General features: G+C 39.5%; 2 protein-coding genes across 2 annotated transcripts in view; one reads left to right on the forward strand and one right to left on the reverse strand.

Annotated features, from left to right (window-relative positions):
- The first annotated feature begins 11,741 nt into the window (after positions 1–11,741).
- Positions 11,742–18,658, forward strand: LOC119647044 (probable cytochrome P450 308a1). The gene is made up of 8 exons (XM_038047800.1): positions 11,742–11,979; positions 12,905–13,145; positions 13,213–13,305; positions 17,404–17,591; positions 17,655–17,883; positions 17,947–18,073; positions 18,139–18,283; positions 18,344–18,658. Exons 1-8 carry the CDS (start codon positions 11,804–11,806, stop codon positions 18,633–18,635), a joined length of 1,491 nt encoding a protein of 496 aa, XP_037903728.1. The 5' UTR covers positions 11,742–11,803; the 3' UTR covers positions 18,636–18,658.
- A 5,453-nt stretch (positions 18,659–24,111) lies between these two features.
- Positions 24,112–27,876, reverse strand: part of LOC119647093 (maternal effect protein staufen) — a 31,263-nt gene continuing 27,498 nt past the window's right edge. The window contains exon 11 of the mRNA XM_038047863.1: positions 24,112–27,180. Coding sequence (XP_037903791.1) covers positions 26,968–27,180 — 213 coding nt within the window. The 3' untranslated portion in view covers positions 24,112–26,967. The remainder of the gene's footprint in view (positions 27,181–27,876) is intronic.

Below are 27,876 nucleotides of genomic sequence, written 5' to 3' on the forward strand. Positions count from 1 at the left end.
AGATTGTAAAGCCATCATCACAAAACACTCAGAGTACCAAACCCAATATTACTAAGATTCTGCTATTTATAAAAAATCCTCAAACTTTGAAACTAGTTCAGAGAAATCATACGTATAACAGCCACTAATCCCCATACAAAAAAAAATATCCCAGTGGTTGGTCAGCAACTTTACAGACTTTCTGGGAACTACTCTTACGTAACTAACTAAAGCACAGTTTAGATATTCAAAACATAGTAGAAATCCATTTAATTATTTTTTTCTGATTTTTATTTTAAACTATCTTGCTCTTCAGTTTCATTATTATTGTGTACTGGTTCCAAGTACGACGACAAAAATGTGTGACCAAGAGCAATTTACAATTAAAATATATACCAAAATAAATAAAAAAAGTAGCTACACTTTATATTTGACCACAAAAAACTAAAAGAAAAATAAAATGTTCTCCACCGAAGTGCTAATCGCGCCCAACAACGCTTAACTTGATCCTGTCATGTGAGAGGATGAGGATCTGCACTGTATTGTATTGTAATGTAATATCGTGCAACATTATTTAGTGTAGTACATCATTCCTTTATGCATTTCCAGTTAAAGACACAACTATGAACAAACAATGCACATATATACGCGTTTGAATGATTTTTTTTTGTTTTCACATAATTATTCAGCTTTTCGATGCAGTTCTTTTTATAGTAAGAAATACAGAATGCAATGATCCATTAAAGGGTGGGCTGCTCAGATTTTTTTTCACAGAAAGAAAATTTAGAGTAAAATATAGAAAAAATCTGAATTTGAAATAGAAAATTCTGAAGCTGATTGGGAAAGCCTTAATTTAATTTGGAGCGGTCTAAAATTCATTTGGAAAACTCTAAATTCAGTTTGGAAAATTCTGAATCAGACTTGCAAAAACTCTATAATATTTATAGTTGAAACATCATTTCAATCTTCAATGCTGATGGTTTTAAAAACTAAAAATAAAAAACTTTCTATAAATATAAATTTGAAAATGCTGCTGGCAATATCAAAATACTCAAATTGTATTCTACCTCCCCTAAAGATATGTACTTATTTTCAACCGAAGAGAAAGACTATAGACTACCTTTGGGAGCAATAATTTTACTTACAGTCATCGGAATTCAACTAAAGGCATATGTATTTCTTATTGTTAGAGTCATTGGAGAAAGAGTTATTGGAAAGCTCCAATAGGATCAGGACCTCGAAGTGTGTTAGAACATTTCATTCAAAACCATAATGGTACACCACAGGATTACAGCACTCTGTAGAAGGCAATGTGGTCAGCGTGCGCCCGTGATTATTACCCTGAGTTGAGTCAGGTGCTCACTCGCAGCTGATTCGACTGTTATCCCTATTTTATATATCAAAATAATATAGCTTAGCTTAGAAATTAAATGTTCGCCCAGAAATTGATGTATTAATCATCATCGCGCTGTTCTGTAAAAGATTAAAAATGCAGTTGTGCGTCCTTTATTGCTAAAAATGCCTTAATCTGATTGGACAAAATGCTGAGCACCTACCGCGTAGACTTTGTTATTAAATTTATTAAAATAAAAATATATTTCTTTATTATATCTCAAGACCTATTAGCTAGTTCTAAGCGCTGGTATACCAGTAATAACGTTTATAATCCACTTATGTTAAAATCTACTTTTGCGGCAAGAATTGAGCATTATTTAACAAACCTACAGAATTTCACAATTAAAATACTATAAATCCAGCAAATAAATAGGTGGAAGTAGCTGCTTCATTGATAATTCTAATCGGTGTACCTTTATTACCAAGCAACCCAATCAACTGTGTACCTTCATTAGTAATTAGCATTTTACAGTCAACTGAAAACTAAAAGATTAAATATCAAATAATTCCAATCAGCCCCATCTGTACTTACAGAAACACTTAACTTAGGTAATCGTACACAGATCATTCTCTTAGCCGACCTTAGGAGTCAATTAGCTACACTTCCATAAAATAACTTTTTATAAACCAAACTTAAGTTTAAGCTGAACTCAATCCATTCCCATCTAAATACTCATCATTTTCAACAACGCTTAACTTTGAAGATTGGACGAAAGCTTTTCTTGAAAATTATTTTCATTTATTAAATTAAGTGGGGTTGAAATACCGTTATCCAGCGTTTGAGCAGACAACCAGTGGGATATATTTTTAGGTCTAGATTTTATATAGGGTCTACTCCATGTTTTCGATTTTTTTCCATTGGGTATCTGTTAAGAATGAGTTCTGCTTAACTTTAAATCTGTAGCTTTTAATCTCCTACTTTCCTCCTTCAAGCTGACACCTGTTTCATTAAGCGCTAATAGATATTTCTCACTTTATCAGAAAAAAATGTTTTTCATTGGAATCATTAATCATTATTTTCCCTTACTTTGCCTATGTCAATATTAAGTCATTCTGAAGTAGCTCGGAAATGATATCATTATTTTAGGAATTTGAATTGGTCTGGTTATTCACTTCTTTCAAAACTTTGCATTTTCCACAATATTTAGCAGATTGCGAATCTCTTGAGGAACTGTACTGTATTTAAGCCCTCGCAATAAATTCTGAAAATTTGGTGGATTCAAAGCGCGGAATTTGAGAAAAAAATACTTTACCCCAAAAAAATGTTCTTTGTTTTCAAAAAATCAATCAATCAAAAATCAGTTTTTTTTTGTAAATATCTCAAAAAATGAAGACAATACTGAAAACTACTTATTTTATCTTTTAGCGAGAAAAGTGCCACATTTTTTAATTTTGGTATTTGTTCGCTATCTTTTTTATTTGCTAACATATTTACAAGAGAGTCATTTTTAAGGTTTTCTGTAAAACAAAACCTTTTTAAAATCAGTTTACTATCTGTCTGTCTGTTTCTCCGTCACACGCATTTTTTTCGGAGACAAAAGCAGCGATTCATACCAAATTGGGTGGAAGGTGAACGTGATCGTGTGAACGCTCACGCATACAGTAAGCTAAATAATTTTATGTCGAATTTAAGGGAAGTCTCCATACATCCAAAATGGGTGTAAAGTTTTTCACAAAAAAAAAATCATGTGGGGTATCAAATAAAAGGTCTCGGTTAGTACTTTCCACAACTGGTCTCAGCTTTTACATTTGTTGGAAAGGCGGGGAGCTCTGGGGGCCGAAAGTGATCATGAATTTTACGGAGCATTCTCAGAAACTGCCCAACCGAAAAATCTGAAAAAAATCAAGCTGCTGCCACTATATGGTAGCTAGGCTCCGAAATACCTTCCATACCGATATCCCTTCAAATAAAGTTGATAATAGTATATTTCTAGCACCAAATTTTGCAGCAACTATAATATAGAACTTGATCCTACCAAGTTTGGTGGAAATCGCACTATTACTAACAAAGTTATAATAGGTCAAATTTGTCACTTCTTCGGAAATTCAAGATTTTGAATGTCAATAACACCCGAAAGTGAATATTATCACATAATATATGCGTATATTATGTGTTACGTACTAATGGGACAAATTCACATTCAAATGTCTTTATGAAAGAAATACACAAAACCTTGTTTTTAAATAAAACAATTTTGTTTTTATAAATCACGAACTTGCTAAGAAATTGGTGAGATCGCATATCAGTGAATACGTGTGGTAGCTGTCGTTTTCATCTATGGTTTATTAATAGGATTTGACGAAGATTTTCCCATTGCCTTGTTTGGAGGCTATTATGTATATAGATAGACTTTATAAATACATTCACAAGTCCGCATCTTTAAGTGTGGTGACCGCCTAGATAAAACGGGTCTGGTTACATATTCTCCATTCTTTCTAGAGTCGACACATTTTCCGTATGCTTGTTAGTAGTTCCTCTCCGTAATCCTTTCTTTATTGCGGTTGCCAAAATGTAAGTAAATTGGGACTTTGAGTTCCACAGAGTTTCCCTGGACCGGTACAATATTTTTGGGTCAGCGATTCTGGAAACGAAATGTGAAATTTCTTTAAAAATTAAGAAACGCCGAATTTAATATGCTCAGAATTGCTTAAAGGTTTTCCTTTGGGAAAGCTAATTTCAGTATGCACTTTCTTTTTATATATTTATTTATAAAGACAAATACAGTTTCAGAGTGAAATTATGCAACTTTATGAAACTTGTTTGCACTGATGAAGGGAACAAGTGGTTCCCGAAATATCGGTATTTGCAAGAATAAATACTCACACCAACGAAAAAGAAACAACAAGTTTTTATTATTTCAAATACAGTTTGTTTATTCCTTATTACTTAAAATATTTTTCAACAACTGAAAAGTAAAAAAATGAAAATTCTTGTCTCATAAATTCACTTCAGAAGAGAGATGCGGTCTTTCTGTCTCCAAACAACGGGACGGCGCTGGCTCTCCACTCTCGTAGCGAGTTCTAGAAAAGCCGCGAAGAGCGGCGGCGGCGTCATCCATCCGCTCGTATCAACAACATTCGAATGTTGTTAATCCTGCTGCGCCACATCACTCCGCCCACAGATGAAACCTAGGAGGTTTCAGCGAGAGAATCTGAAACTGAATTCTCCATCATACCGCGAAGCGAACGCGACGTTGTTTTGGGGTGCACACGGGCTTCAGCCTGGATAGGGAGACCGCCTTTTTGTGTCCTCCGATCTCGAGCTGGAAGAAATGCTCTCCACATTCGAGAACACGGTACGGACTTTCATATGGAGGCTTCAGCGGCTTCCCGACGACATCCACCCTGACCAGGCACATGTCCAGTTCCTTGGACGAACAGACAGGTGCGGAGGAGTGTCGGGTGGGAGGTGTGGCTTTGATGTGTCGAAGATTGTCTCTCAGCAGACGCAGCAATCCCGACTCTGTGAGACCCGATCTCTTGTCGAAGACGGGATCACTTGGGAGTCTTGCGTTCTCATAATGGCGGTTTTCAGCGTCCGGTGCCAACAGTCAAGCATCCCGTTGGATTGCGGGTGGTATGCCGTAGTCCGCTGGCGTTTCAAACCCAGGAGTTTGCCTAACTACGAGAAAAGGGTGGACTCAAATTGCATTCCATGGTCAGTGATGACCACTGCAGGGACGCCAAAGCAAGAGATCCACTCTCGACAGTGGGCTTCGGCACAAGATTGCGCCGTAATGTCCTTCAGAGGTATTGCTTCAGGCCACCACGTAAACCTGTCGATGATTGTAAGGCAATGCCTGTAACCGTGTGAGTCTCGCGAAGGTATTACGATGTCGAGGTGTATGGTGTGGAACCGCTTGGTAGTGCGGGAGAATGAGCCTTACATGCCTGGTGACTTTACACTTCTGGCATGCGATGCACTCTCTGGTGCAGGAGTTGACATCCTTGTTCATGGAGGGCCAGAAGTATTTCTCGGTGACTAGCCGATTTGTCGTCCTAATGCATGGATGGGCTAAGTCGTGAACCGTGTGGAACACTTCCTTCGCGAAAGAAGGCAATTAGGTGGGAGCAAGATCGACGATGACTTGATGAAGCCGCTCTGGCTGTGCTGACTCCCGGAGGGCACCCAGGCAGTCCTCGCGTGCGTCTCCAGTTCTTTGGAGGCACTGGCAGCTGCTGCCAACAAGGTGCACGAGGTGCACGCTCCCCCGACCATAGCGGCCGTTCAACAGCCATCGGACGAAGTTGGCGAGCTGAAGCGCGAGATAGCCGCCTTAGCAGCCAGTATGGCTGAAATGCGGCGACGCTGGACGCTCAGCGTTCGAGAGGCAGGCCGCAAGATCGCTTGCGCGACTATGATGATATTTCACGCATCTCTAATTTTAGGTAGGGCTCGTATTCAACATAAATATCAAGGGTGAACTTGACATAGACCTTTCCCTTAAAAAAGGAAAACGTCTGCCCTTTCCTATACTCTGTACTTTCATGGTCAGCCAAATTAGACCCTCGCGTACATAGTCTTTTTACCGAAATTATTGTACATCTACTTCTCCGTACTTTCTTAAATCCGACTGTGATAAATACATATTTATAAATATTAGTCCTACGAGTTATGGAAAATCGTTGGGTCTATATCTGCAAATCTAAAACTTTTTAATTGACTTGTTCAAAAGAAAACGAAAAAACAAAATGGTTTCAACGTATACAACAATCTGAAATGAGGCAAGCCCAACGTTTGAATAAGAAGAGCAGAAGAAACTGGCTTTGAATTTGATTCCAATATAAAATGTTCAACCGCCAATGAAGTCCACATCCCAAAAAATGACTATGGAATTCATGGAATGAATTATATCAAATGGAAATTTTTCCAGAAAATAAAATCATTCTTATCAATGGAAGCGATTTTATATTTAATAAACAATACTTGACTTCAAAAGCGTGATGTTTCCACTGAAAAAAAAAACTGATAAAGGTTACGTCTGGTCAGAATAATATTTAAAAAAAAAAATCGCAAAACATAAACTGAAAAATCATTTCTAACATTGTTGTACCATAAAAAAAATATGATCAGCCTGGTGATTGAGAATCGATAGGGGCAGAGGGGGCGGGATCAACAACACCACGCCGCACTGCAGGCAACAATTTCAGTATTCACCGATGCACTCTTCTCCACCGTTCAGTTGAGGTTTCCGCTGAGGTTCAGGGCGATTTCCAAAGAGCGTGTATAGAATTCTCAGAAATGGATCCTTTGCATAGACTCTATGCATCTCCAGCAACTCCGAGAATAATTTCTCAAATAAATGATGAGACTCCAGCTACAATCACTTGTGTATTGTGGTGCTGTTACAGCTATCAGATTGCACGGCCAGAAGATTCGCTTTCGGTAGGACCCACTAAGCCAAGACATTACTAGGCTAATTCAATTCAGCTCTGGCAATGCCAGCAGACGGGGTGCAAATGATTTGCAGGAACTATGCCATCCCCAAAGAAACACGCGTAGTTGAAATTCTGGACACATTGAAGCAGAAACGTTCCTTCGTATACATTCGGTTACGACGGTATGGCGAATGTCACTCCAGACGAGTCCAGAATGAAACTTAAGCGAGGAACAAGGTGCCAATACCCCAGAGTTTATCCATATACGTAGAGGCATTTACCAGGGGGATTCTTTGAATCCCCTTTGGTTTTACTTGGCACTGAACCCCCTTTCATGGCTACTAAATGATGCTAGGGGGCATGGTTTTGCAATAAAGTATGGCCTACGTGTTAAATGCGAACTGACACACTTGATGGAGTTAAATGACATCAAACTGTATGCTGGTCCTGACGATCACATTAGAAGTCTGTTGCGAATAGTAGAAATGTTGAGCCGCGATATTCGGATGGAATTTGGGTTAGACAAGTGTCGAATCCAAGCCATCCGCAAAGGTCATCACGGGCGTATAAAGTTGGTGCTGTAATCGCATCTCCCGGGAAAGACTTAAGCACATTGAATGGCTTATGCATTTGGAATATTGCCGTAGACGAAAAGCGTTCTGAAAAACGTCCAGCAGCGAATACGGGCTACTATGTCCAAATTCCGAATGTGTCATCCAAACTCTGCCGTAGAGCGGATGAACTTGCGTCGTGACATCATTGCCAAGTCGACTCACTGCGCGCTTATTTTTACAGCAAAGAGCAGGCGCGTCTCTTGCATGCGACTGTCTGAAAGGCAGACTGTGGACTAACTCCATTTAACTTGAAGGATCGATTTCTCAATCCCCAGAGTAGGGTGAAGTCGGACTAAGAGGGAATCGAAGAAGGAAGAAGGCAATCCATAGTAAACACGTGAATTGTCTTTGGCAGCCATTTGTCGATTTGCATTTGTCGAACAGATAGCTATGTATGTGCAATTCAGGACGGTGTGGTCACCACCCGAGCTTATAAAAAGCTCATAATGAAAGAGCGGGTGGAGAACGACCAGTGCTGACTGTGTGGAATAATGCTGTAGAGTGGTTCATCAAAACCTTGCATACAAGCATGGGCTAATCACGGGAGCATATCCGGTTTACCAATATGAGCCGCAAGCAGTGCTTGATAGTTCTGCTTGCACCATGTATTGGGAGCGGTAACTTCTAACTGCTCGCCACACTCCACACAACAAACCTGACGTATTGTTAGTTAACAAGACGTATATTATTGGTCAAAGGATAGTATTGGTCCCAGGGCGAAACGCCTGCTGAAACAACATCAAAAGCTCTACTACCAAACCCTATCTCCATCTCCACATAGTGACCGCTCGGAGCTTTTTCTTAACAAAAAGCTGACGGAGAAGGATGAAGGCGAGTCTCTCGCTCCTAAAAACGGGACAAATTGTACCAACTGGTCCACCAGGCTGGGGAGCTAACAACCCTACATGAAAAACTGAAGTTACGAAGCCACAACAAGAGCCTCGGACTGGACGGATAATACAACGACGAACCCGGCAACGACAAAGGAATAACGACTTGCGCATTTTCTCATGGAACGAGCGCTCCCTGTACAGAGATGAAGCTGCCAGGCAGCTAGCCGATACCCTGTTCCAATATAAGGCTGATGTAACAGCGTCACAGAAGATGCGATGGATAAGGACCGGTTTCCTAGAGAAGAGTCACTAGACCATATATTATAGCGGCCGTCCAGTAAACCATGTGTTCGGAGTGGGTTTCTTAGTCAACCATGAAATGGAACTTGCTGTTATAGAGGAGACTACACAGTCAGAGAAGGATACCTTCTACGAGGCAGTAGAACGAACCCTCGAAGCCTGCCCCAGACATGATATTAAAATCATGCTTGGGGATTTTAACAAGTACGGACGGAGCCCGTATTCAGGCGATACTTTGGCCCCCATAGCTTACATAGGGATACAAATGATAACGGACTGCGGATTATTCAATTAGCAATGTCACACGAAATGGTTGTTGGAAGTGCCTGGTTTGCGCGGAAAGCGGTCCACAAACATACGTGGGCCTCTCCAGATGAGACCATTTTCAACCAAATTGACCACGTGTTGATCAAACGCCGCCACCTCTCAGCCTTGATGAATGTCAGAACATATAGGGGAGCCAATATAGACTCGGATAACTATCTTGTTGGCATGGTGCTCCGAGCTCGAATAACAACATCACCCAGAACCCCCTCTGACAGTTAGATGAGAGTTAACACTGAAACCATTCACAACACAGCCATCCGCAACACCTATAGGGGGAAAATGAATGCCGCAATAACCGCAGTCAACAGAGATTCTGGAGATAAAGAATCAACAAATGATTTTCCCTATCACCTGAAGAACGTTATCATAGATACGGCCACTAGCATACTTGGCTGCAAAAAGAGTCGGAACGGCTGGTTTGCCGATGAATGTAAACTAGTAACAGAACGGAACAATGCTGCATACCGAGTAATGTTGCATTCCCAAAGGACGCGGGCATGCGCGGAGACTTATTAGACAGACAAACTCGGAAAGTACAGGGAGTAACCGCACCAGGCCCGCAAGTTTTACCAACAAGTCAGCAGGATGAAGTCTTATTACACCTCGATGCTCATCCTACCGAGACAAAGAGGGAAATTTGATTTCCGACAGAATGGGCATATTGGAGCGATGGGCTGAGTAGTTTGATGATCTGCTCAACAATCAAGATATCAGCGAGTTGGAGGTCCCGCCAACTGAAGACCAGAAGACGACGAACAAATGCGGTCAGAAGAAACAGTCCGTTCAATCAACCGGCTTAAAATCATAAGCCGCCAGGAGCCGATGGAATTACAGCCGAATTGGTTAAATCTGAAGGTGATCAACTTCACCAAGTGGTTTATGAGCTGATGACATTGCAGGCAAATCAGCAACAGTTCAGGTTTTCTCTATGCGGCAAGCGATGGGAAAACTGTTGGAATATGGACATCAGTTGCACCATCTACCCATCGACTTTAAGGCCGCCTGTGATAGCATAGCCCGGGTAAAACTATACACGGCCATGAGAGAATTCAGTATCCCAACGAAATTGATAAGACTGACTAGGCTGATCCTGACCAATGTGCGAAGTCAGATAAAAGCAGCAGGATCACTCTCAAGACCATTCGACACCAACAACGGTCCACGACAAGGGGATGCCCTATCATGTGCCCTCTTTAACCTGGCCCTGGAGAAAGTGATTCGCGATGCAGATGTGAATGCGAGGGGCACCAGCCTCTTCAAGTCCACCCAAATACTAGCCTACGCTGACGATTGACATTATGGAAAGAACAACCCGGGATGTACAGTCTACCTTCATCCAGATCGGGGCGAAATCTCGGGCTGCACATTAATGAAGGCGAAATACATGGTGGTAACGTCAGCACCAAAAACCAAAGAACAAGCAACATCAAATCGCACTAATCAAACGAAAACAATAAAGATAGGAGACTATAACTTTGAGACCGTTGAAAATTTCTCTTATCTATCACGATTAAATCAGCGCACAGTTGTTGGCTGTCAACAGAGCCTATTTCGGCTTACAAAAACTGTTCCGCTCGACACGTCTCACCATAGGGTCAAAGCCTTTACTGTATAAGACTGTGATCTTTCCAGTCCTTATGTATTCCTCGGAGACCTGCATTCTAGCAAACAACATTTCGAACTCTTCGAGAGAAGAATCCTCCGAAGAATTTTTGGACCCCTATATGAGGATGAACGATTCCGTAGCCTACATAACGACGAAATCTATGAGCGATATCATGCCCGTCTGATTTTGGATAGAATCCGACTCAACAGGTTGCGGTGGGTGGGTCACTTAGTCCATATGTCTATAAGGGTCTATAAGGGCGATATCTATGGTAGAAAAAGAAGACGAGGCAGACCCTGCCTTAGATGTAGCGATGGCGTAGGTCAGGTTGCCAGACAGCTTCTAGACATATCGAATTGGTGGAACTCGGCGCAAAACCGGGGTATCTGGAGTTCCTTACTAAGGCAGGGCTAGACCGGATACCGGTTGTTGCGCCGTTGATGATGGTAATGAGTGAATAGTACAGAAATATGATGATGAGGGCGAGAGCCTAAATAACATTTCATTGTTTTCAGCCGTACAATAACCTCATTCAAAAATGAAGTTCCTGACCATAGGTCACGTGATGACTCCGCGACGTATGATTTTGGCGCAGCAGGGATCTTCTCTCCAATTGTAAATTATTTAATGAATTTCTTTGTCTCAGATCCGATCAAATGAGCTGTGACATTGCCACCTAAAATCTGAGTTAGCATCCATCTATTGTACTTTTTCTGTCTTTTCCTCCAATAACCCAACTTTACTATAATTTCAAAAAAAAAAATGAACATACACTTTGGCGCCGACTTTCGGCTGTGTGATAACAGAAGTATTATAACTATCCCAATTTGAAATAATAACATTTAAAATAATTAACCCCAAAATAGCGAAATGGCTTAGGAGGATGATAATAAATTAATTAAAATTACGTATGTATACGCAACAACTGAAAACAACTGCAAAACAGGGATGGAGATTCCGTAACATAAAGAGAAATTACAATTGATTAAAAAAAAGTACTAAGACCATCACCCTTGATTATTTGTCGGTTCTCATATGAAAAAAATCTATATTCCGGAAAATTAGTAGTATTTCAAAATTTTAGAATGATAAACTATGTCCGACCCTTACGTAAGGATTATCTTCAGTCTCGACCCAGCATCTTGAACTCCAAAAAATTCCTCGTCAACAAAGTTCTGTTTTGAATATTTTTTCATCTTTTTTTAAAACAATAATCGCCACACATCAAACAAATTAGACATAAACAATGATAACCGACAACAAAATATTATCAACATGTAGGACACTTTCCCGTACTCTACATTTTCACGGCTACAGTTTTATTCTATTCGTTATTCTGATCAGACGTTATAAAGTGAATTTAAGTTAAAATGTTAGAATTAATAATTATTGCGCTGTCGGTACTGGCAATTTACTACTATTGGAGTTCTAATTACTGGGCAAGAAGGGGAGTTAAGGCACCGGTTCCACTGCCTTTCGTGGGGAACATGTTGGATTATGTCCTGGCGCGGAAACACTATGGACAAGTTTACCAGGATATTTACAAGTAATTCATGTTGAAATATCAAAATGAAAGTGTGTGTGTTTCTGTCTAATAGATTCTGTGTTGTGCACGAAAAAAACACTACAAGGAATAATTGGGAATGTTAAAAACGCTTTTCCTTGCCGCGCAATTCGTCGGTATTCATTTTTAGAAAATAATAAAAAACAATGTCACTACAAGGAGTCATCGAATTCGGATCATCCTTTGCTCATAAACTCTTACAATGCAAGAGGACGACTGACGATTTCTTCCTCTGCCTTAAGAGCACCGTGACTTAAAGTTACTGCGGGTCGTGAACGCTGCTTTGTCGATGATGTCGGTACAAATTATATCCTGTTTAAAAATAATAATAATCGTTGGCGCAACAATCCATATTGGATCAAGGCCTTGAAATGTGCTAGAGCACTTCATTCAAGACCGTAACAATACACTACAGGATAGCCTGTTAGAGGCAATGTGGTCAGCATTGCGTTCGCCCGAGATTGTTACCCTGATTTGACTCAGATGCTCATTCACAGCTGAGTCGACTGGTATCCGACGTCAAATCAAGATACAAATCCCACTGTCACCACCTTCCGTAGGACAGCCTTGTCCTCAAATTACTCTGCTATCCGGACACCTGACCGGACATCCTTTTTGAAAAATATAATTATCACCTACGTCGTGTATAAAGGATAGATCACCACTTGTAGCCACGTTCAGTCACGCTGCTCCCAAGGAAGAGGCGTGGCTGCACCTGATTAGTCGCCTCTGCCCTGAGTGAAACCGACGGTCGTCCTTTTGTAAAAATTTGGGAGTTTATCTCAAACAGAAGAGTGCGTGGACTTTAGCAAATGGGCGAAAGTTTCCGTCCGGTCCGTGATCAGGACCATTTCAATCCTTAAAAATTTTTTTTTTTTAATTTTTACATATAAAACTCTTTCTGCAGTAAATTTCCCAAAGCTGCGTATGTTGGAATTTATCGACTATTCAACGAACCCGCGATTTTAGTTCGTGATGTAGAAATATTAAAGGATGTGTTCATCAAGGATTTTCAGTCGTTCAGGGATAATTATTTCCTAATTGACAAGAAAATGGATCCATTAATTCATATAAACCCGTTTATGGCGCAAGGAGATGAATGGAAAACTGTAAGGTCACAAATGGGACCTTTATTCACGCCAAGTAAGGTCCGCACCTCTTTTACTATATTTTATATTTAAATTGCAGATGTAAAGTAAAACCACCTTATTTCAGGTCAAAACTGCGTTTCCTATAATTTACGATACTTGTCTTAAGCTAGAAAAATACATTGAGAGGGAGAGGAAAGCCTCGATGGAAGCTAAAAGTGTAAGTAGCGTAAAAATGTATCCTCTCGTTCATGTTGATTCTTACAAGCGCATTTCAACTCTCGTCTGGACTTAAGAAGGCTATATCCCTTTTCAGCCACTCTGGTCCAGTGAGATTATTCGTCTCAGCTCAGTATTTCCAACGATTTTTGAACCAGTTCTGCAAAATGCTGCCGAAGCAAAATGCCTTTGCAGTGGTCACGAGCCCATGCTATTTCTTCAATGTTTGATTACAATTTATTAAATGTCATTTACAGTGATATGCAGGTACTGATTCGCACCTGACCAATCCAACCAAATGTATAACAAACCCTTCTCTCGATGGATATCACCTTTTTCTAAGCACTGAAACCAACGTCAAATCTGTACATAGCACAACTTTTCCCTGAGCAAGCAAATTATGTACCTATATTGCCTGGCTGCACCTTTCCTATGTCTGTGCCGTATAGACTTATCAACCAAATCAACCATGGAAAGATTGCAATCACCAGTTAAAATGAATATTAGAAAAATTGGAAAGCGAAGAGGACTGTTCTTTTAGCTTAATAAGGGAGGAGCCGTCTGGCCCCAAGTGTATATGATGTCGTTTTCTTCTTCTACCATAGATATTGGCCTTTTCGAGCTGGTTCATCCTCATTCATACGAATTAAGTGACCCGACCACCGCAACCTGTTGGGCCGGGTTTTATCCATAACCAGACGGTCATTGTATCGCTCATAGATTTCGCCGGAGGACCCTTCTCTCGAACGCAGTCAAGAGTTCACAATTTTTATTCCTAAGAACGGTCTCCGAAGAATACATAAGAACTGTCAAGATCATAGCCTTGTTCAGTAAGACCTTTGACAGCATTTGAGACCTTTCGAGCTGAACAGCTTTTGTAAGCTGAAATAGGTTCTCTTGGCTGCCAACAACCGTCCGCGGACTTCATTGTCGCAGCTATTATCGGTTGTGATTTTCGACCCTAGATAGGAGAAATTATCAACGGTTTCAAAGTTGTAGTCTCACATCTTTATGTTATTCTTCTCGTTTGACCAATGCGATTTTATGTTGTTGGTTGGTTGGTTTTTGGTTCTAACATCTTGCCTGCTTCTGTGCAGCCCAAGATCTCGCGTCAGTCTGATCTGTTGCTGATTTGCCTGGAGTGCAGCCTCTTTGGTATGGGCCGGCGATGTTTTGGGCGGAGTAGTAAACATTCCGTTGGAAAAAGGATCAACTCCAAATCTAGCTCAAAAAGTTCTTTCGCCGTTTTGGGAAATTAGATTCAGTGACCACACTTCCACTGGTCATAAATGATAAGGCGGAAAATGAACTTTCGAAAAATTCCCAGTTATTCTGGGATAAAGGTTTTCAACCACCAAAAAATGTTCTATCTCCTAATCTATAACTGAAGTACAAATGAAATTGGGTATTGATGTGTGACGATTTGTAGTGATCTATTTCGATTGGGTAGTTTCTCAAAATGAGTCCTGTCTCATTTTAGATTTATACTTTTTGAACCTACTCTCCCCAACTTTGCAACTTATGTCAAAGGTAAGACCTGTTGAGACCTTTCGTTTGATACCGCACACGACTATGTTCGGAGAAACAAACCTTCTCTTCCCTTGCATGGGAATCTCCCTTAAACTCCACACAAAACCATGTCTTTTACATTCAGTAAGAGATGTTCCAGTTTGCATATCTGCACCAAATTTTGTTTAAATTAGATTTTTTAGTTGAGTTGTATTTGGGTGCTGTCGAGCCTGTATGGTTGTGAAACTTGTTATATCCAAAGACAGTGAAATACCTCCAGTCCAGGAGTCGACTAAAAATTCCTTCAATAGGAGATAAGGGATGAGCGCCTATCACAGTGATGTTGTTCGCTTTATACGTTTCAATGTAAAACCGCATTTTACCAGGTTTCACCACAAGGGTGACCGGCGAAGAGCATACATTTTGCAAATCAGTGATGACTCCCAGAGTCATCAAGTAATGAATATCGACATAGAAGTACTTATCGATAGTAGGCGGGGCTGAAAATTGACTCTACTTAATTGTTTTGTTTCCATCGGCATCGATGACGTGTGTGTGTGGCGACTAAAAGGGAAAGAAATTTGTGGGCTGGAAACCTGCAAAATTTTCAAACTTTACCGCTATCGAAACGTCAACAACGCCTCGGATAGGGACTGGCCTCATCGCAACGACTTTTGGCTATCGAAAACGGGCTATGATCGGTTTCTGGAATATGCACACGCTCCTCGGGACTACCGATATAGAGGAAAAGAATGCTTTCTACGAGCAATTAAATGCCGTTCAGGGGAGGTTTCCTAAAGGTGACATTGTGAACGTGATGAGTGATCTAAGTGCTAAAGTGGGATCTGCCAATACCTTGCTCGGACATGTGATGGGGAAACAGGACCTTAGCGACGGCAACGGTAATGGTCTGAGGTTCATGGATTTCTGCAACTTTCACCACCACGTCGTTGGTGACACATTGTTCGAGCACAGAATCTGCCATAAGGTCATTTGGATTTCAACTGACCGACGCCGTACGAGCAATCAGATTGACCACTTCACCGTCAACAGTAGATTTAGGAGTTGTTTGCTGGATGTGCGTAACAAAAGAGGGTCTGACATTGACCTCGAAAAGGATCATCTGATGGTCGTTTAAGTTCGCTTACGTGTTGCGTCAGCCACTTTTCATGGGGTTGGGGAGCTGTGGCCCCCTAAGTTCAACTTGGACCGCTTGTAGGAACCAGCTATTATTTCTGTCTAAAATCTGGAAATGCAGTTATCTCAAAACCAAGATCAAGTTCACACTGTTCTGTGCCAATGCTCTTTTTCTGTTGCTCTGTTCTTACTCAAAAACTAAAAACTTTCATCAATACCTATCTGCGTCGTATCATCGGAATGTACTGGCCTGACACTATCTCAAACAAAGAACTTGATCGGTGGATAGGCCTGGCCCTAGTACGCACTATGATTAGAAGACGGAAGTGGCAGTGGAAAGGTCACACTTTAAGGAGGGGCGACAATTGTATTATGGACTATGTCATGCAGTGAATTTCACTCGCCCAAATGGGTCGCCCCAATCAATAGAGGAGGAGTGTCAGCGTCTCGGGAAGTCGTGGGGAGTGCTGCAGCATATTTCAGGTACTCGCGAAAGATGGCGCGTAGGTGTGGCTGTCTATAAGCTAAAAATAAGTCGGGAAACCAAAAGCTCGGCTCAATTGGATTTAATGCTGACGTTTTGTCTCACAAGGAGTACCAGTATGACGCAAAAGAGGTGGCTTTGGCCTACTGTAACTTTGTTAATAATAGTAGGATTTCCACAAAACTTTCCAGTAAGAGTAGCTACCAAATCCTATATTAATGCAATTACGGATCTAAGAGGAACTGGAGGATATTTCGCAATTTAGATGTCATATAGGGGCTCATCATGATTTTTTTCAGATTTTTCGATGGATAGTTTCTGAGAATGGCCCCTTAATTTAAGTGACCCCTTTCTGACCCCTTCACTTACCCTTTTTACAATCGGCTTCAAAACTAAGAACTGATTTAAAAATACTAATTGAGACCTTTCATTTGATACCCCACATGACTATATTCGGACAGACAGACAAAAAGACACATAGTAAACGGATACATAGTAAACAAAACCTTAAAAAAAGGGTTGATCTCTACAAAAAAGATTGGGATTATAATCATAAAATTTTCGAGCAATGTTAACAGTGGCGAACACCAATTCTATTCAATGGAAAGTACAATCCTTTTCATAATAATAAAATCCACAACAAAAAACAGCAAGGATAGGTGCAACGCTATTTCAAATTCAGTTACGAAAATCAATCAAGCAGGATCAAGTAGAGTTCATACAAGCTTGTCCAGTGTTTAGTCCACTTCCTGAACCTATCTTTTCGTATTGTAATTTAATCGTCATCCGTCTTTATGGTCACGTTGAGGGGACCTTCTAGTTTTGTTTAGCTCAAAATTGTTATTTTCGATATACTGAAATTTGATGGATGTTGATTCGAAAAGTAGCATTCCTTTGACACCGACAGGAATATAATTTCATAATTAATATTTCTCAATTCATTTTATAATGAAAAACTCATATTTTCAGTTATGCGCCAAATTCACTATTGAAATAATGGCATCCGCAAGTTTTGGCCTGGAAGCTGAGACGTTCACAAATCCTAACTCATATTTCACGAAAAATTGTGAGCAAGTCTTTACTTCATATACGTGGAGTTACATCCAGAACATAGGATCAAATTTCTGTTTATCCATATCGAGACTTCTGAATGTTCCGTAAGTAAATGATATTCCGATTCTGATATTGATATGATACGAAATATCATTTCCCTCCTTCAGATACATACCTAAGCAAATGCAAGAATGGTTACTATCCGTCGCGAAAGATGTTATTGAAAATCGAAAATTAGAAAACCAACCCAGAAATGACTTCTTGGAAATAATCCTTAACTCGAAAGATAGTTCTGGCCAACCCATTAGTATGGAGACAGTTTATGGACACTGCATAACATTACTTTTAGAAGGTTTTGAAACATCCAGTACAACAATGGCAAATTGCTTATTCGAGGTAAGGCATCTATCGATAATAACGTGGAACAAAGTGACTTTGAATTTTGTCCCTACCTTTCAGCTATCCCAGAATCATGATGTTCAGGATACACTTCAAGCCGAAGTTGATGCCATTTATGACAAATATGAAGGGAAACTCACTTACGATGCAATCGCTGAGATGACTTACTTGGATAAAGTTATGCATGGTACTAAAATATAATATTTTTGGATTTCTTGAAAGATTTAGATTGTAAGCCATACATTATTCTAGAAACACTTCGAATTCATCCGGCCATGTTAGCAACTATTAAGAGATGTACCGAAACCACAAAATTCCCCCCTCAATATCCTGGTTCAAAGCCAATTACAGTTCCTGAAGGATCAGTAATTGTCATTCCAGTTCTAGGAGTTCACAAGTAAATCCCAAATTTTATAGATAAGCTTTTTGATAGATATAATCTGAATTTTATTTTTAGTGATCCCGAGATCTACCCTGAACCTAACGTTTTCAATCCAGAGAATTTCAGTGAAGAAGCCCAAGCTGCACGAAACAAATGTTCATTTTTATCCTTCGGCGAAGGCCCAAGAATATGTGTAGGTATGCGATTTGGGTTGACTCAAAGTAAAGCAGGAATTGCAGCTATTCTAAGAAAGTACAATGTTCGGCTATCCCCGAAAACGAGAATGCCACTTCAAGTATCGGCAGATACATTTTTAAGTAATGCTAAGGGTGGAATTTGGATTGACTTTCTGCCAAGAGATAAATAAACAAAAATGTATCCTAAATGTAATTAAGGTTTCATTTCAGTAAAAGTCTGAGTTTTCAATGGAGAAGAGAGGTCAAGAATTTTTATGGAAGTTAATGAGAGTTCCGATAACTCTTGGGGGTGTCCCGCCTTAAAAATTAAGGAGACCCAAAGTAAATTTTTTATGTCAACATGATAAAGTTGTAATTTTAACCCTATCCACGGGGGGTGAAGAGGGTACGTATAACCCCTTTGAAGAATTGCGGTAGTCACCCTTTGAATGTTATAGCATTTCAAAATGAAGCTATAACAGGGGTTTAATTTTCAACCCCACCTCGTTGGAAAGGTTCTGAGAGAAAAGCGGTACATTCCTTCCCTAAAATCTCGTTGAAGTTCACACGAGGGAAGGGGATTTGGATATCATCGCGGCAAGGTTTGCTTTTTTAACCCTATCGTCCGAGATGAAGGTGGTGCGAATAGCATGCACCCCGCTGAAAACTCTCGGCGGTCACTCTCACTCTATCATGATATACCAAAATCTCACGTTGAGTCGCCATAACTTTGTAAGTGGAAGCAGTTGACCGCTACAGATTTTCACCGGGACTGCAGAGAGGGGAACTGCTCCTTCCCGCTTCCTATGTGGATGGGTTGAAAATTCAACCTTTATTTATTTCTTCATATATTTAGTGGCGAAAGTGGTTTCTTAAAAATACTGTAAAAAAATTTCTCATTCGAGCGTTACGGTCTTGAATGAATGCTCTAACACACTTCAAGGCCTTGATCCAATGTGGATTATTATTATTAATACAAATAATAGGTGGTCAAAGGGTAGTATAGATCCCAAGGCGAAACGTGGATTGGTACCTACGATGGAGCATAAAACCTGGGAAACGTCTGCTGGACCAACACCAACAGCTCTACTACCAAACCCTATCTCCACCTCCACGTGGTGATCGCTGGGAGGTCTTTCTTTATGAAAAACTACAGACGGACTGCAGCAATTATAGAGGTATCACGTATTCTATATTCTCCTCTATCTTGCTAGGTCGGATAGCCCCATACGCTCAGAATATCATTGGCATTACTAAGTCCTGCTGACTTGTTAGCACTGATGAAGGGAACAAGTGGTTCCCGAAATATCGGTATTTGCAAGAATAAATATCTACATCAACGAAAATAAGTTTTTTTTATTATTTCAAATAATTAATCGCTGGAAACACTGCATAATTACACTCAGATAAAAAGGATTTATAATTGTAATTTCAATTTTCCCATTAACACCCAGTTAAAGGGGTCATCCCGTGTGTCGGATTCGCGCGAATCGATTTTTTTTTTGACGTCAATTGTATGTAGAATATATGGGTAAAGTGATTTTTTGATATTCAGAGTTGTTCGGAAATTATAGTGTTAAATACGTAATAAGTCGCATGCCAGATTTATGTCGATCGCCGTAATAAAGCTCGTATTTATCGGTCCGAATGATTTGGCTAAAAGGACAAGAATTGAAGCCAAGGCTGTACATGTGTTTCCTGAAGAAACCTAAGGTTTATGGACTAGGTGTAGTAGATTAATGACCAGTTAAGATTTTATGGCTAAAAATCACATCTTACTTTTTAAATGCATTTTTCTCGAAACTGCATATTGAAAATCTGCTGCCACCATAGCCCAAAATCTGTCCAACGAGATTCTTTGAAATTTTCACGACTTACGCGCGATTCATTCAGTAGTTTTTTTTTTGTTCATTAAAGAAGCCCTAAAAAACACCAAAATTCACAAAAAAAAAGATTAACATGACACCAAAAATTTAGCTTTTAATATTTTTTGATAATCCTAGTTTGCGGACTGTAGTTAAATCTGCACGTTAAAATGCCGTTTACTTTTCTTCTTCAAGATGATCGCAGCGCCCTCTAGCGTGGCAGCAGAAAAACACCTTTTTTGGGAAATGTATAAATTGTTCCGTAGTTCAATAATGAATTATGCTATCGGGCAGGAAAAATTACTACGCTTGCGCAAGATATTAATAAATATATGGTGAAAAATTCGTATTTGTATTTTTATCCAGTTCTTCACAAAAAATTTCTAAACAAAGCGAAAAAAACGGCCTTCATACGGGATGACCCCTTAAGATGTTTCGTCATGGATGAAAGTAAGAGGAACATTTTCACCAACTGATCCGCTATCAAGGGGACTCAAGATTCCTTCAACCCTAAAACAAAATTTAGTTTCCCTCCGTTTCAACATAATCCGCACCTTCTACGAGGCTAGACAATTAAGCACTAAGACTGATTCCATAAAAATCGTATATTTAGAAATTATTCTACAACTCTGCCATCTCCTTCAAAGTAATCCCCTTAGGCAACTATATAACGATTCCAGCCCGTTTTCCACTCTTCCTTACATTTCTGGAACGCTTCGACTGGGATGTCCGTGACTACCCTCGTCACGGCCGCCTGGATGTCCGTAATTGACTCAAAATGGGTTCCTGTGCCCACCGGGTTTGTTCTAGAGAACAAAAAAAAGTCGATTGAAATAATAAAAACTTGTTGTTTCTTTTTCATTGGTGTGGATATTTATTCTTGCAAATACCGATATTTCGGGAACCACTTGTTCCCTTCATCAGTGCTAACAAGTCAGCAGGACTTAGTAATGCCAATGATACAGGGTGCGGCAGCATAACTTCATTTTTTAAAATGCCCGCCACTCAGTTAGTTGATGTCATAGCGGAGCGCTAGTGGTCTCGTTCAAGTAAAGTTTTGTCCCGACACGGTTCAGTCGCCATCATGCGTTGGAATAGTGAGGAGCGTGCCTTTGCCGTTGAGGTTTACTTTTCAAGCGGATGTTCGGTTATTGCAACACAGCGTGCATTTCGGAATCGCTTTAATTTAGCCCCGTTGGCTCCCGTCCCAGACCGTAAATCAATTGTTACATGGGTCACTACATTCAGACAAACTGCAAGTGCGACAAAAGGAAGAACTGGAGTCCCTCGGCCCGTTAGATCACTTGAGAACATTGAAGCAGTGAGAGCGTCAATGTTGCGATCGCCACGGCGTTCTGCGCGCAAACACGCATCTGCCCTTGGACTATCCGATCGTTCTGTGAGAAAAATTCTTCGTGATGATCTTCATTTTCATCCCTATAACATGGCGATAGTGCAGGAACTTTCAGAACGTGACTTCAATTCTCGGATGAACACGTGTGAGCTTCTTCTTGATGTCGTTCCCGAGGGTGCTATTGTTTTTTTAGCGATGAAGCCCATTTTCATTTGTATGGGTCGGTTAACAAACAAAACATGCGCTACTGGGCTGACACCAACCCTCGAGAATTGCATCAAAAGCCTTGGCATTCACTTAAAGTCACAGTGTGGTGTGCAATTTCCCCAGCTGGAATTATTGGTCAATGGTTTTTTGAGGAAATTGAGGTTACAGTGACAGTGAATTCGGACCGGTATGTAAACATGCTACAGATTTTTTTTTTCCCACGGCTAGAAAATTTGGATTTGGGGGACACTTGGTTCCAACAAAACAGTGCAACAGCACACACTTCAAGAGCATCGATGGCTGTTTTGAGGGAACACTTTCCAGAGCGCCTTATCTCAATTAGAGGCGATTTGGAATGGCCGGCACGCTCTCCCGATCTGTCCCCTTCTGATTTTTTTGAAATCCCGTGATTATGTGAACCGCCCAAGAACCCTACAAGATTTGAAGACCAACATCCAAGAAGAAATTGCCAACATAACACCTGCTATGCTAACAAGAGTCATGACAAACGCCAGAAATCGGTTTACGCAATGTATGGAGAATGGGCGACGTCACCTAACAGATTTGATCTTCAAAACAATGTAAATAAAAACTTTAGACATGAACCTACATTATAAAAAATAAACAAATATTTTCCGATGCATACAATAGTTTTTATTGAGTTTTGAAAAAAGGAAGTTATGCTGCCGCACCCTGTATTATGAGCGTATGGGACTATCCGACCTAGCAAGATAGAGGAGAATATCTTGTAGATGGTACCCAGCAACGTGATACCTCTATAATTGCTGCAGTCCGTTGTTAGCACTAATGAAGGGAACAAGTGGTTCCCGAAATATCGGTATTTGCAAGAATAAATATCCACACCAACGAAAAAGAAACAACCAGTTTTTATTATTTCAATAAATTAATCGTTGGAAACACCGCATAATTTCACTCAAAAAAAAGTCACAGGGTGACATATCGGGCGAATAAGGCGGCTGTTGTAACACGGCGATCCCTTTAGAGACTAAATACTGGGGCACGCGGAGGGGGTGTGGCACGGCACTTTGTGGTGATGAAAGATCAAGTGACGAGCGATGTCTGGGCGTACCATGTTAATTCGTTTTCGCAATCTTTCGAGTACTTGGCGATAGTAGGCTTGATTTATGGTTTTCCCCCGGTGGGAAAAATTCTTTGTGGACGATTTCACGGCTATCAAGAAATATAATAATCATCGTTTTCACCTTCGACTTGCTCATGCGAGCTTTTTTCGTGCGGGGGCGTACGGAGACAACCATGTTAGCTTTGGCGTTTGGTTTCCGGGTCGTATTGGAAAAACCAGCACTTATCGCCTGTAATAACTCGATCAAGCAACTTAGAATCGTTGTCCACTTGTTCCAAACAATCTTCTGCGACGATTTTGCTTTTGCTCCTCAGAAAGGTTCTTTGGTACCATCTTCGCGCATAACTTTTTCATCCCGAAATCGCCTGTAAAAATTTGTCTGTTTCACGGTTCATACCCAGTTCCGAGCCAACATTCGAACTGCTAAACGCCGATCTTCACGGATAAGGGCGCGCATACGCTGCACATTCATTCGCGTCAGTCCGCACCTCGACTGGTCTCCCACTCCGCGCCCCGTCTTCCACGCTTTCACGCCTCTCCTTAAACTCTTTATGCCATCGATACAGCGTTTCCGAAGCTGTTTCGCCCAATCTGCCGCAAAATTTTATCGCGACGCGTTGCTCTAGATTTCGTTTCTCCATTTTCGTGACGAACACCACCAACACACGTCTACTCAACACAACACAGCAGGCGAACTAAACACGGTAGAGTAATGGTGAATATTTCAATGGAGAGGGGAAGGATATCGGGGAAGGGGAGGGGAATTTTAAGGTGGCAGGTTTACCTCAAGCGCGGCAATAAAATCAGTCTCATTACTTAATTGTCTAACCCCATGTATCGTGTTCGCGACTCCATATATAGAAGTGAATAACATCTAGTAACAACTTGGATCACGCTGCTGCCAGGGCAGAACGAGAAACAGCATCTGAAGAGTGCCTCTGCCATGCACGAAACTACGCTTTAAAAACCGTGGAAAGACCAAAAAAGAAAAACAAATTTTACCGTGTTAAAATCTGAACTCGTAGAATCCGGTGGCAATTTTTATGCCTAGGTTTGAAGCATATCAAACAACAGACTGCGAGAAATTTTAAATTTTGACCCGCCTAAAAAATAGCAAAAATCCAAACATACACATGAAATCTGCTTTCAACACTTTTGTCAATAAGATTTATTAGCAATTTAAATAAACTTAAAATCTATACATTTTCAAATATTCAATTTTTCACATAAATATTTTTTTTTGTTTTGTTTCATATTTATTTCTTTTCTTTTTATTTTCTACACTTTAAAATTTCTCCATCAACTTAATCAAACATTCTGTTCGTTTCTGTTTATAGTAAAGAAAATAAAATTTAACAAATCTCATTTTTTTTATGCTTTTATGTGATAATGTTCATCCAGGACCTTTACACCACGAATGGGAGATATATGAATAGGAAAGAAAAATTCAATCAAGAATATACAACCATCCTTTGAATATGTTTCCGTTTTCTAGTTCTTTACTACGAACATGTGTCAAAACAACTCGAAACTTTTTCAACAAAACTTATCGTCAATCCGCACACTTAATAAAGTAACATTAGAGTGAACTCAAGTGGTTTGAAGAATGTGGCAGTTTCAAAGTGAACTTTTTTTCTGGATTATTAGCAATTTATAAATAATTAGAGTGAGGGTCGTATTACTTTCTTTTCTGGTAATTCTAATACGATAAAAATACATATCCTTCGTGCCTATAGAATTACTTTATCCAATGGAGTACATCATCGGGAGAATCGCTGACCCTGCCACAAACTAAGTCGTTTAAATAAGAATTACCAACCTGTTTAGAAATTTAGGCCATGTTACTGATTACTAGAATACTGATCAGTGGAATAAACCTATTAACACAAATAATAACAATAATTCAGTATAAATTAAGAGAATATAAATATTTAAAAGTATTCAACGAGTTGTTTTGACGAGTTTTGGTACCAACCTCCAAAATTTCATAGCTGCCGATTTGTATACATCCCGTAAAGATTTACCTTGCGTTTCTACAGAAATCATATAGGAGATGTACAAACCTCACCCATTTCATAATCTCATGATATTTGTTTTCATATATAGATTATATTAATATTAATTCAAATACATTTACTTTTATATTACTTGAATAATATATAGTGGCCAATTTTTATACAGCAGCACAAACTGACCAGCAAGTAGACGGAGTAGTATTCTCCCTTCTGACTTTACTGGTTGGGTCCACAATAGTTCCACCGATTTCTTTAGAAATAGCTGCGAAGGGGATTCCAGTGTGCTCAGCGGTAATTATACCGACTGTGATTGTAGCACTCAACGCTCAGCGGAAATCGCACTTTTACACCGAGAGTTGAATGCAAATATCACTTCACTAAACTGGCCTCACTCACTGCAGCTCACCAGAAATCTACGTTGTGCCTATGTAAGATCCAAGCTTTCCACATTTCCACTCCCATCAACACACGCCCAACTCACTGACCAATATAATGTGATTTCCATGACATTTATAAAGATCAGCGAAATATAAAAATTGACCATAAGTTAAGACTAAATGTATTCAAGACAATACACAAATATGAATATTTAAATGGAAAGAAAACATCAATTACCATGTGCCTAATATAAGAGATCACTACACCGTACATATTAGTCATTGAAGGTTACTTAATCGTATATTTATATTAATCCAGATAAATTTCGACACAATTTCAAGTTTTCCTCAAAGTCACAAATGTTCAATAGCTGCCAAAGACTGCAGTAATGCTGCGAATTTTCCAGATTCTAATCCTGTACGCTGTAGATGTTACATATTTCAATGTGGCTTACTACATATTAAATCTATTTCTAAATTTCCGTGTATGGCTGCAAAGTTATTGTTTGCTCATTGCCTTCATGCTCCCAGAACCAACTAGAATAGTTAGAGATAGAAACTAAATGCCAATAAATCTGCGAATCTAGCTTTGTACGAATACTAAGATAGCGAAGAATCTTCGCAGGAAATGTTCCATAATTTTCCACCATAAACAAATAATATTTCGTGTCAAACTACAAAAGTTGGCTTGAAAATGTCCGGCATGAGCTCCTGTTATCCTATTGTCAGTGAATGATTGGAGTTTACTATTTCAAAATTTAGTTGGCAATGTTTAGGGTACTCCAGGAACTATGGACAAAGAATTTCCGAGTGATAATCTAGAGTTGTGTGGATGAAATATTCGTTTCCGATATTATTTTAGGTATATGGTAATCAATTTGTCGCACTACACTTCTAGCAAATATCTCTTAAATCAAATATTTTTTTCGATTCGTCGAGTCCTCGTATTTTTGAATGAATGCATTGCCTCCTTTTTGCATGTATTCATAATATTTTCATGCTTCATCAATATGGCCTCATGTTATTGGAAAAACTTTTGCTTTTCAGTTCTGCAAAATATTGCGTTTTGTATATAATTCAAATCTACTTCACTTTTCAATTTTGCTCACAATATCGCTACGTAATATTACAGTGCATAATGTTAGTGCCCTTTTCAATATTCATAGCAAAATTTTGAAAGTAGTTTTGAATTATGACATTCCATTTTTTTCTCTCATCGTCACATTTTGACGAATGGAGATCTCACCATCTTAGAAGAATATAATTTCAACACTTCTTGATAAATATGAATAAATCATTGTTCAATAAAAATATATATATTTTCTATTCTTTACTTGATATCGAAGTTAAATTTCATTTTATTCCTTATTCATGCTGTGCAGTGCAAATAGAAATGTGATAAATTAAATTCGAATTAAACTCAAAGATATATCACTTCATCCGTTTGCAAAATAAATCTTCAATCATTTTCTTCTTCGGAGAAAAACCTATAACGCATTAATTAACATATTTGATCCAATAATAAATAAATAAATAAACTGAAACAATGAGATTCTATTTTTGGTAAGATGTACTTTTCTCCTCTACCATGACTTTAGTCATTCTATGTTTTAATCTCTTCGGGATTTGACTTTTTCGGCTTAACATTATCCAACCCGAGTTCACTCAGAAGTCGCAATGCAGTGAGTGAAGCTTCATCTTGGGACTCTTCTATTTTATTTCCGGATCCATGACATAGCTGTGGTGGATCAGTTGATAGGGTCACAATCGATAAATATGCACCGTGATTGCCTTTTGGATAATCTGAATATTGGACCTGAAAATAAGTTAGAAGAATTTATTAATTTACGATGATTGTCTTTTTGATTGTGTAGTAAGATTGTCTTCCTTTTCCTTATTACTTTTGGGCTTGACTAGGTTTGTTAGTCTGAAAACAATTGATTGACTTCCTGGGCTAAGAATTTTACTTGTTTAATTAAGATCTTACACTAAAGAATTGGTTCCCGAAATACGAGCTACGTATTCAAATAAAATATTTCAGTCAACAACGGAAATCTTTAAATTGCTTCCTTTTTTCCGTAGTTTAACACCATATTACTTGTATAAATAAATTAGTCATTTTTTTTTCGAAAAATGAAAGAAGCATTGATGTCAGTTTTCAATTTTTATTGCAATAAACCGCGCGGCGAAACTAGTCCGGTTGATTGAAATCAGAACTACATTATGTCGTTGCCATTTACCCCTTGGTGGGTTATAGTGCGTTAGCCACACCCATACGCCATCGTTCGTGGTTACCTGAAATGCGCTTCAAATCCCCAATGACTTGAGGCGACCCACTCGTCGGCCATCTTAGGAAGGTAGAGTCCACTACATGGCGTAGCCCGCAATGCAATTGTCGTCCCTGGTTAATATCTGACCTATTCACTACCACTTCCGCCTTCCGATCGCATCGCTTACGAGTGACAGGTCTGTGTACCGACTAAGTTCTTTGTTTGAAGTAGTATCAGTACTC

This window comes from Hermetia illucens, chromosome 1 (assembly GCF_905115235.1).
Source record: "Hermetia illucens chromosome 1, iHerIll2.2.curated.20191125, whole genome shotgun sequence".
Taxonomy (NCBI): domain Eukaryota; kingdom Metazoa; phylum Arthropoda; class Insecta; order Diptera; family Stratiomyidae; genus Hermetia; species Hermetia illucens.

Excerpts from the sequence above, each read along its gene's own strand:
- LOC119647044 (XM_038047800.1), top strand. The coding sequence starts at position 11,804 with ATGTTAGAATTAATAATTATTGCGCTGTCGGTACTGGCAATTTACTAC. Across the intron at positions 17,884-17,946 it reads TGGCAAATTGCTTATTCGAG|CTATCCCAGAATCATGATGT; the intron begins GTAAGGCATCTA and ends CCTACCTTTCAG. Across the intron at positions 18,074-18,138 it reads CTTGGATAAAGTTATGCATG|AAACACTTCGAATTCATCCG; the intron begins GTACTAAAATAT and ends ACATTATTCTAG.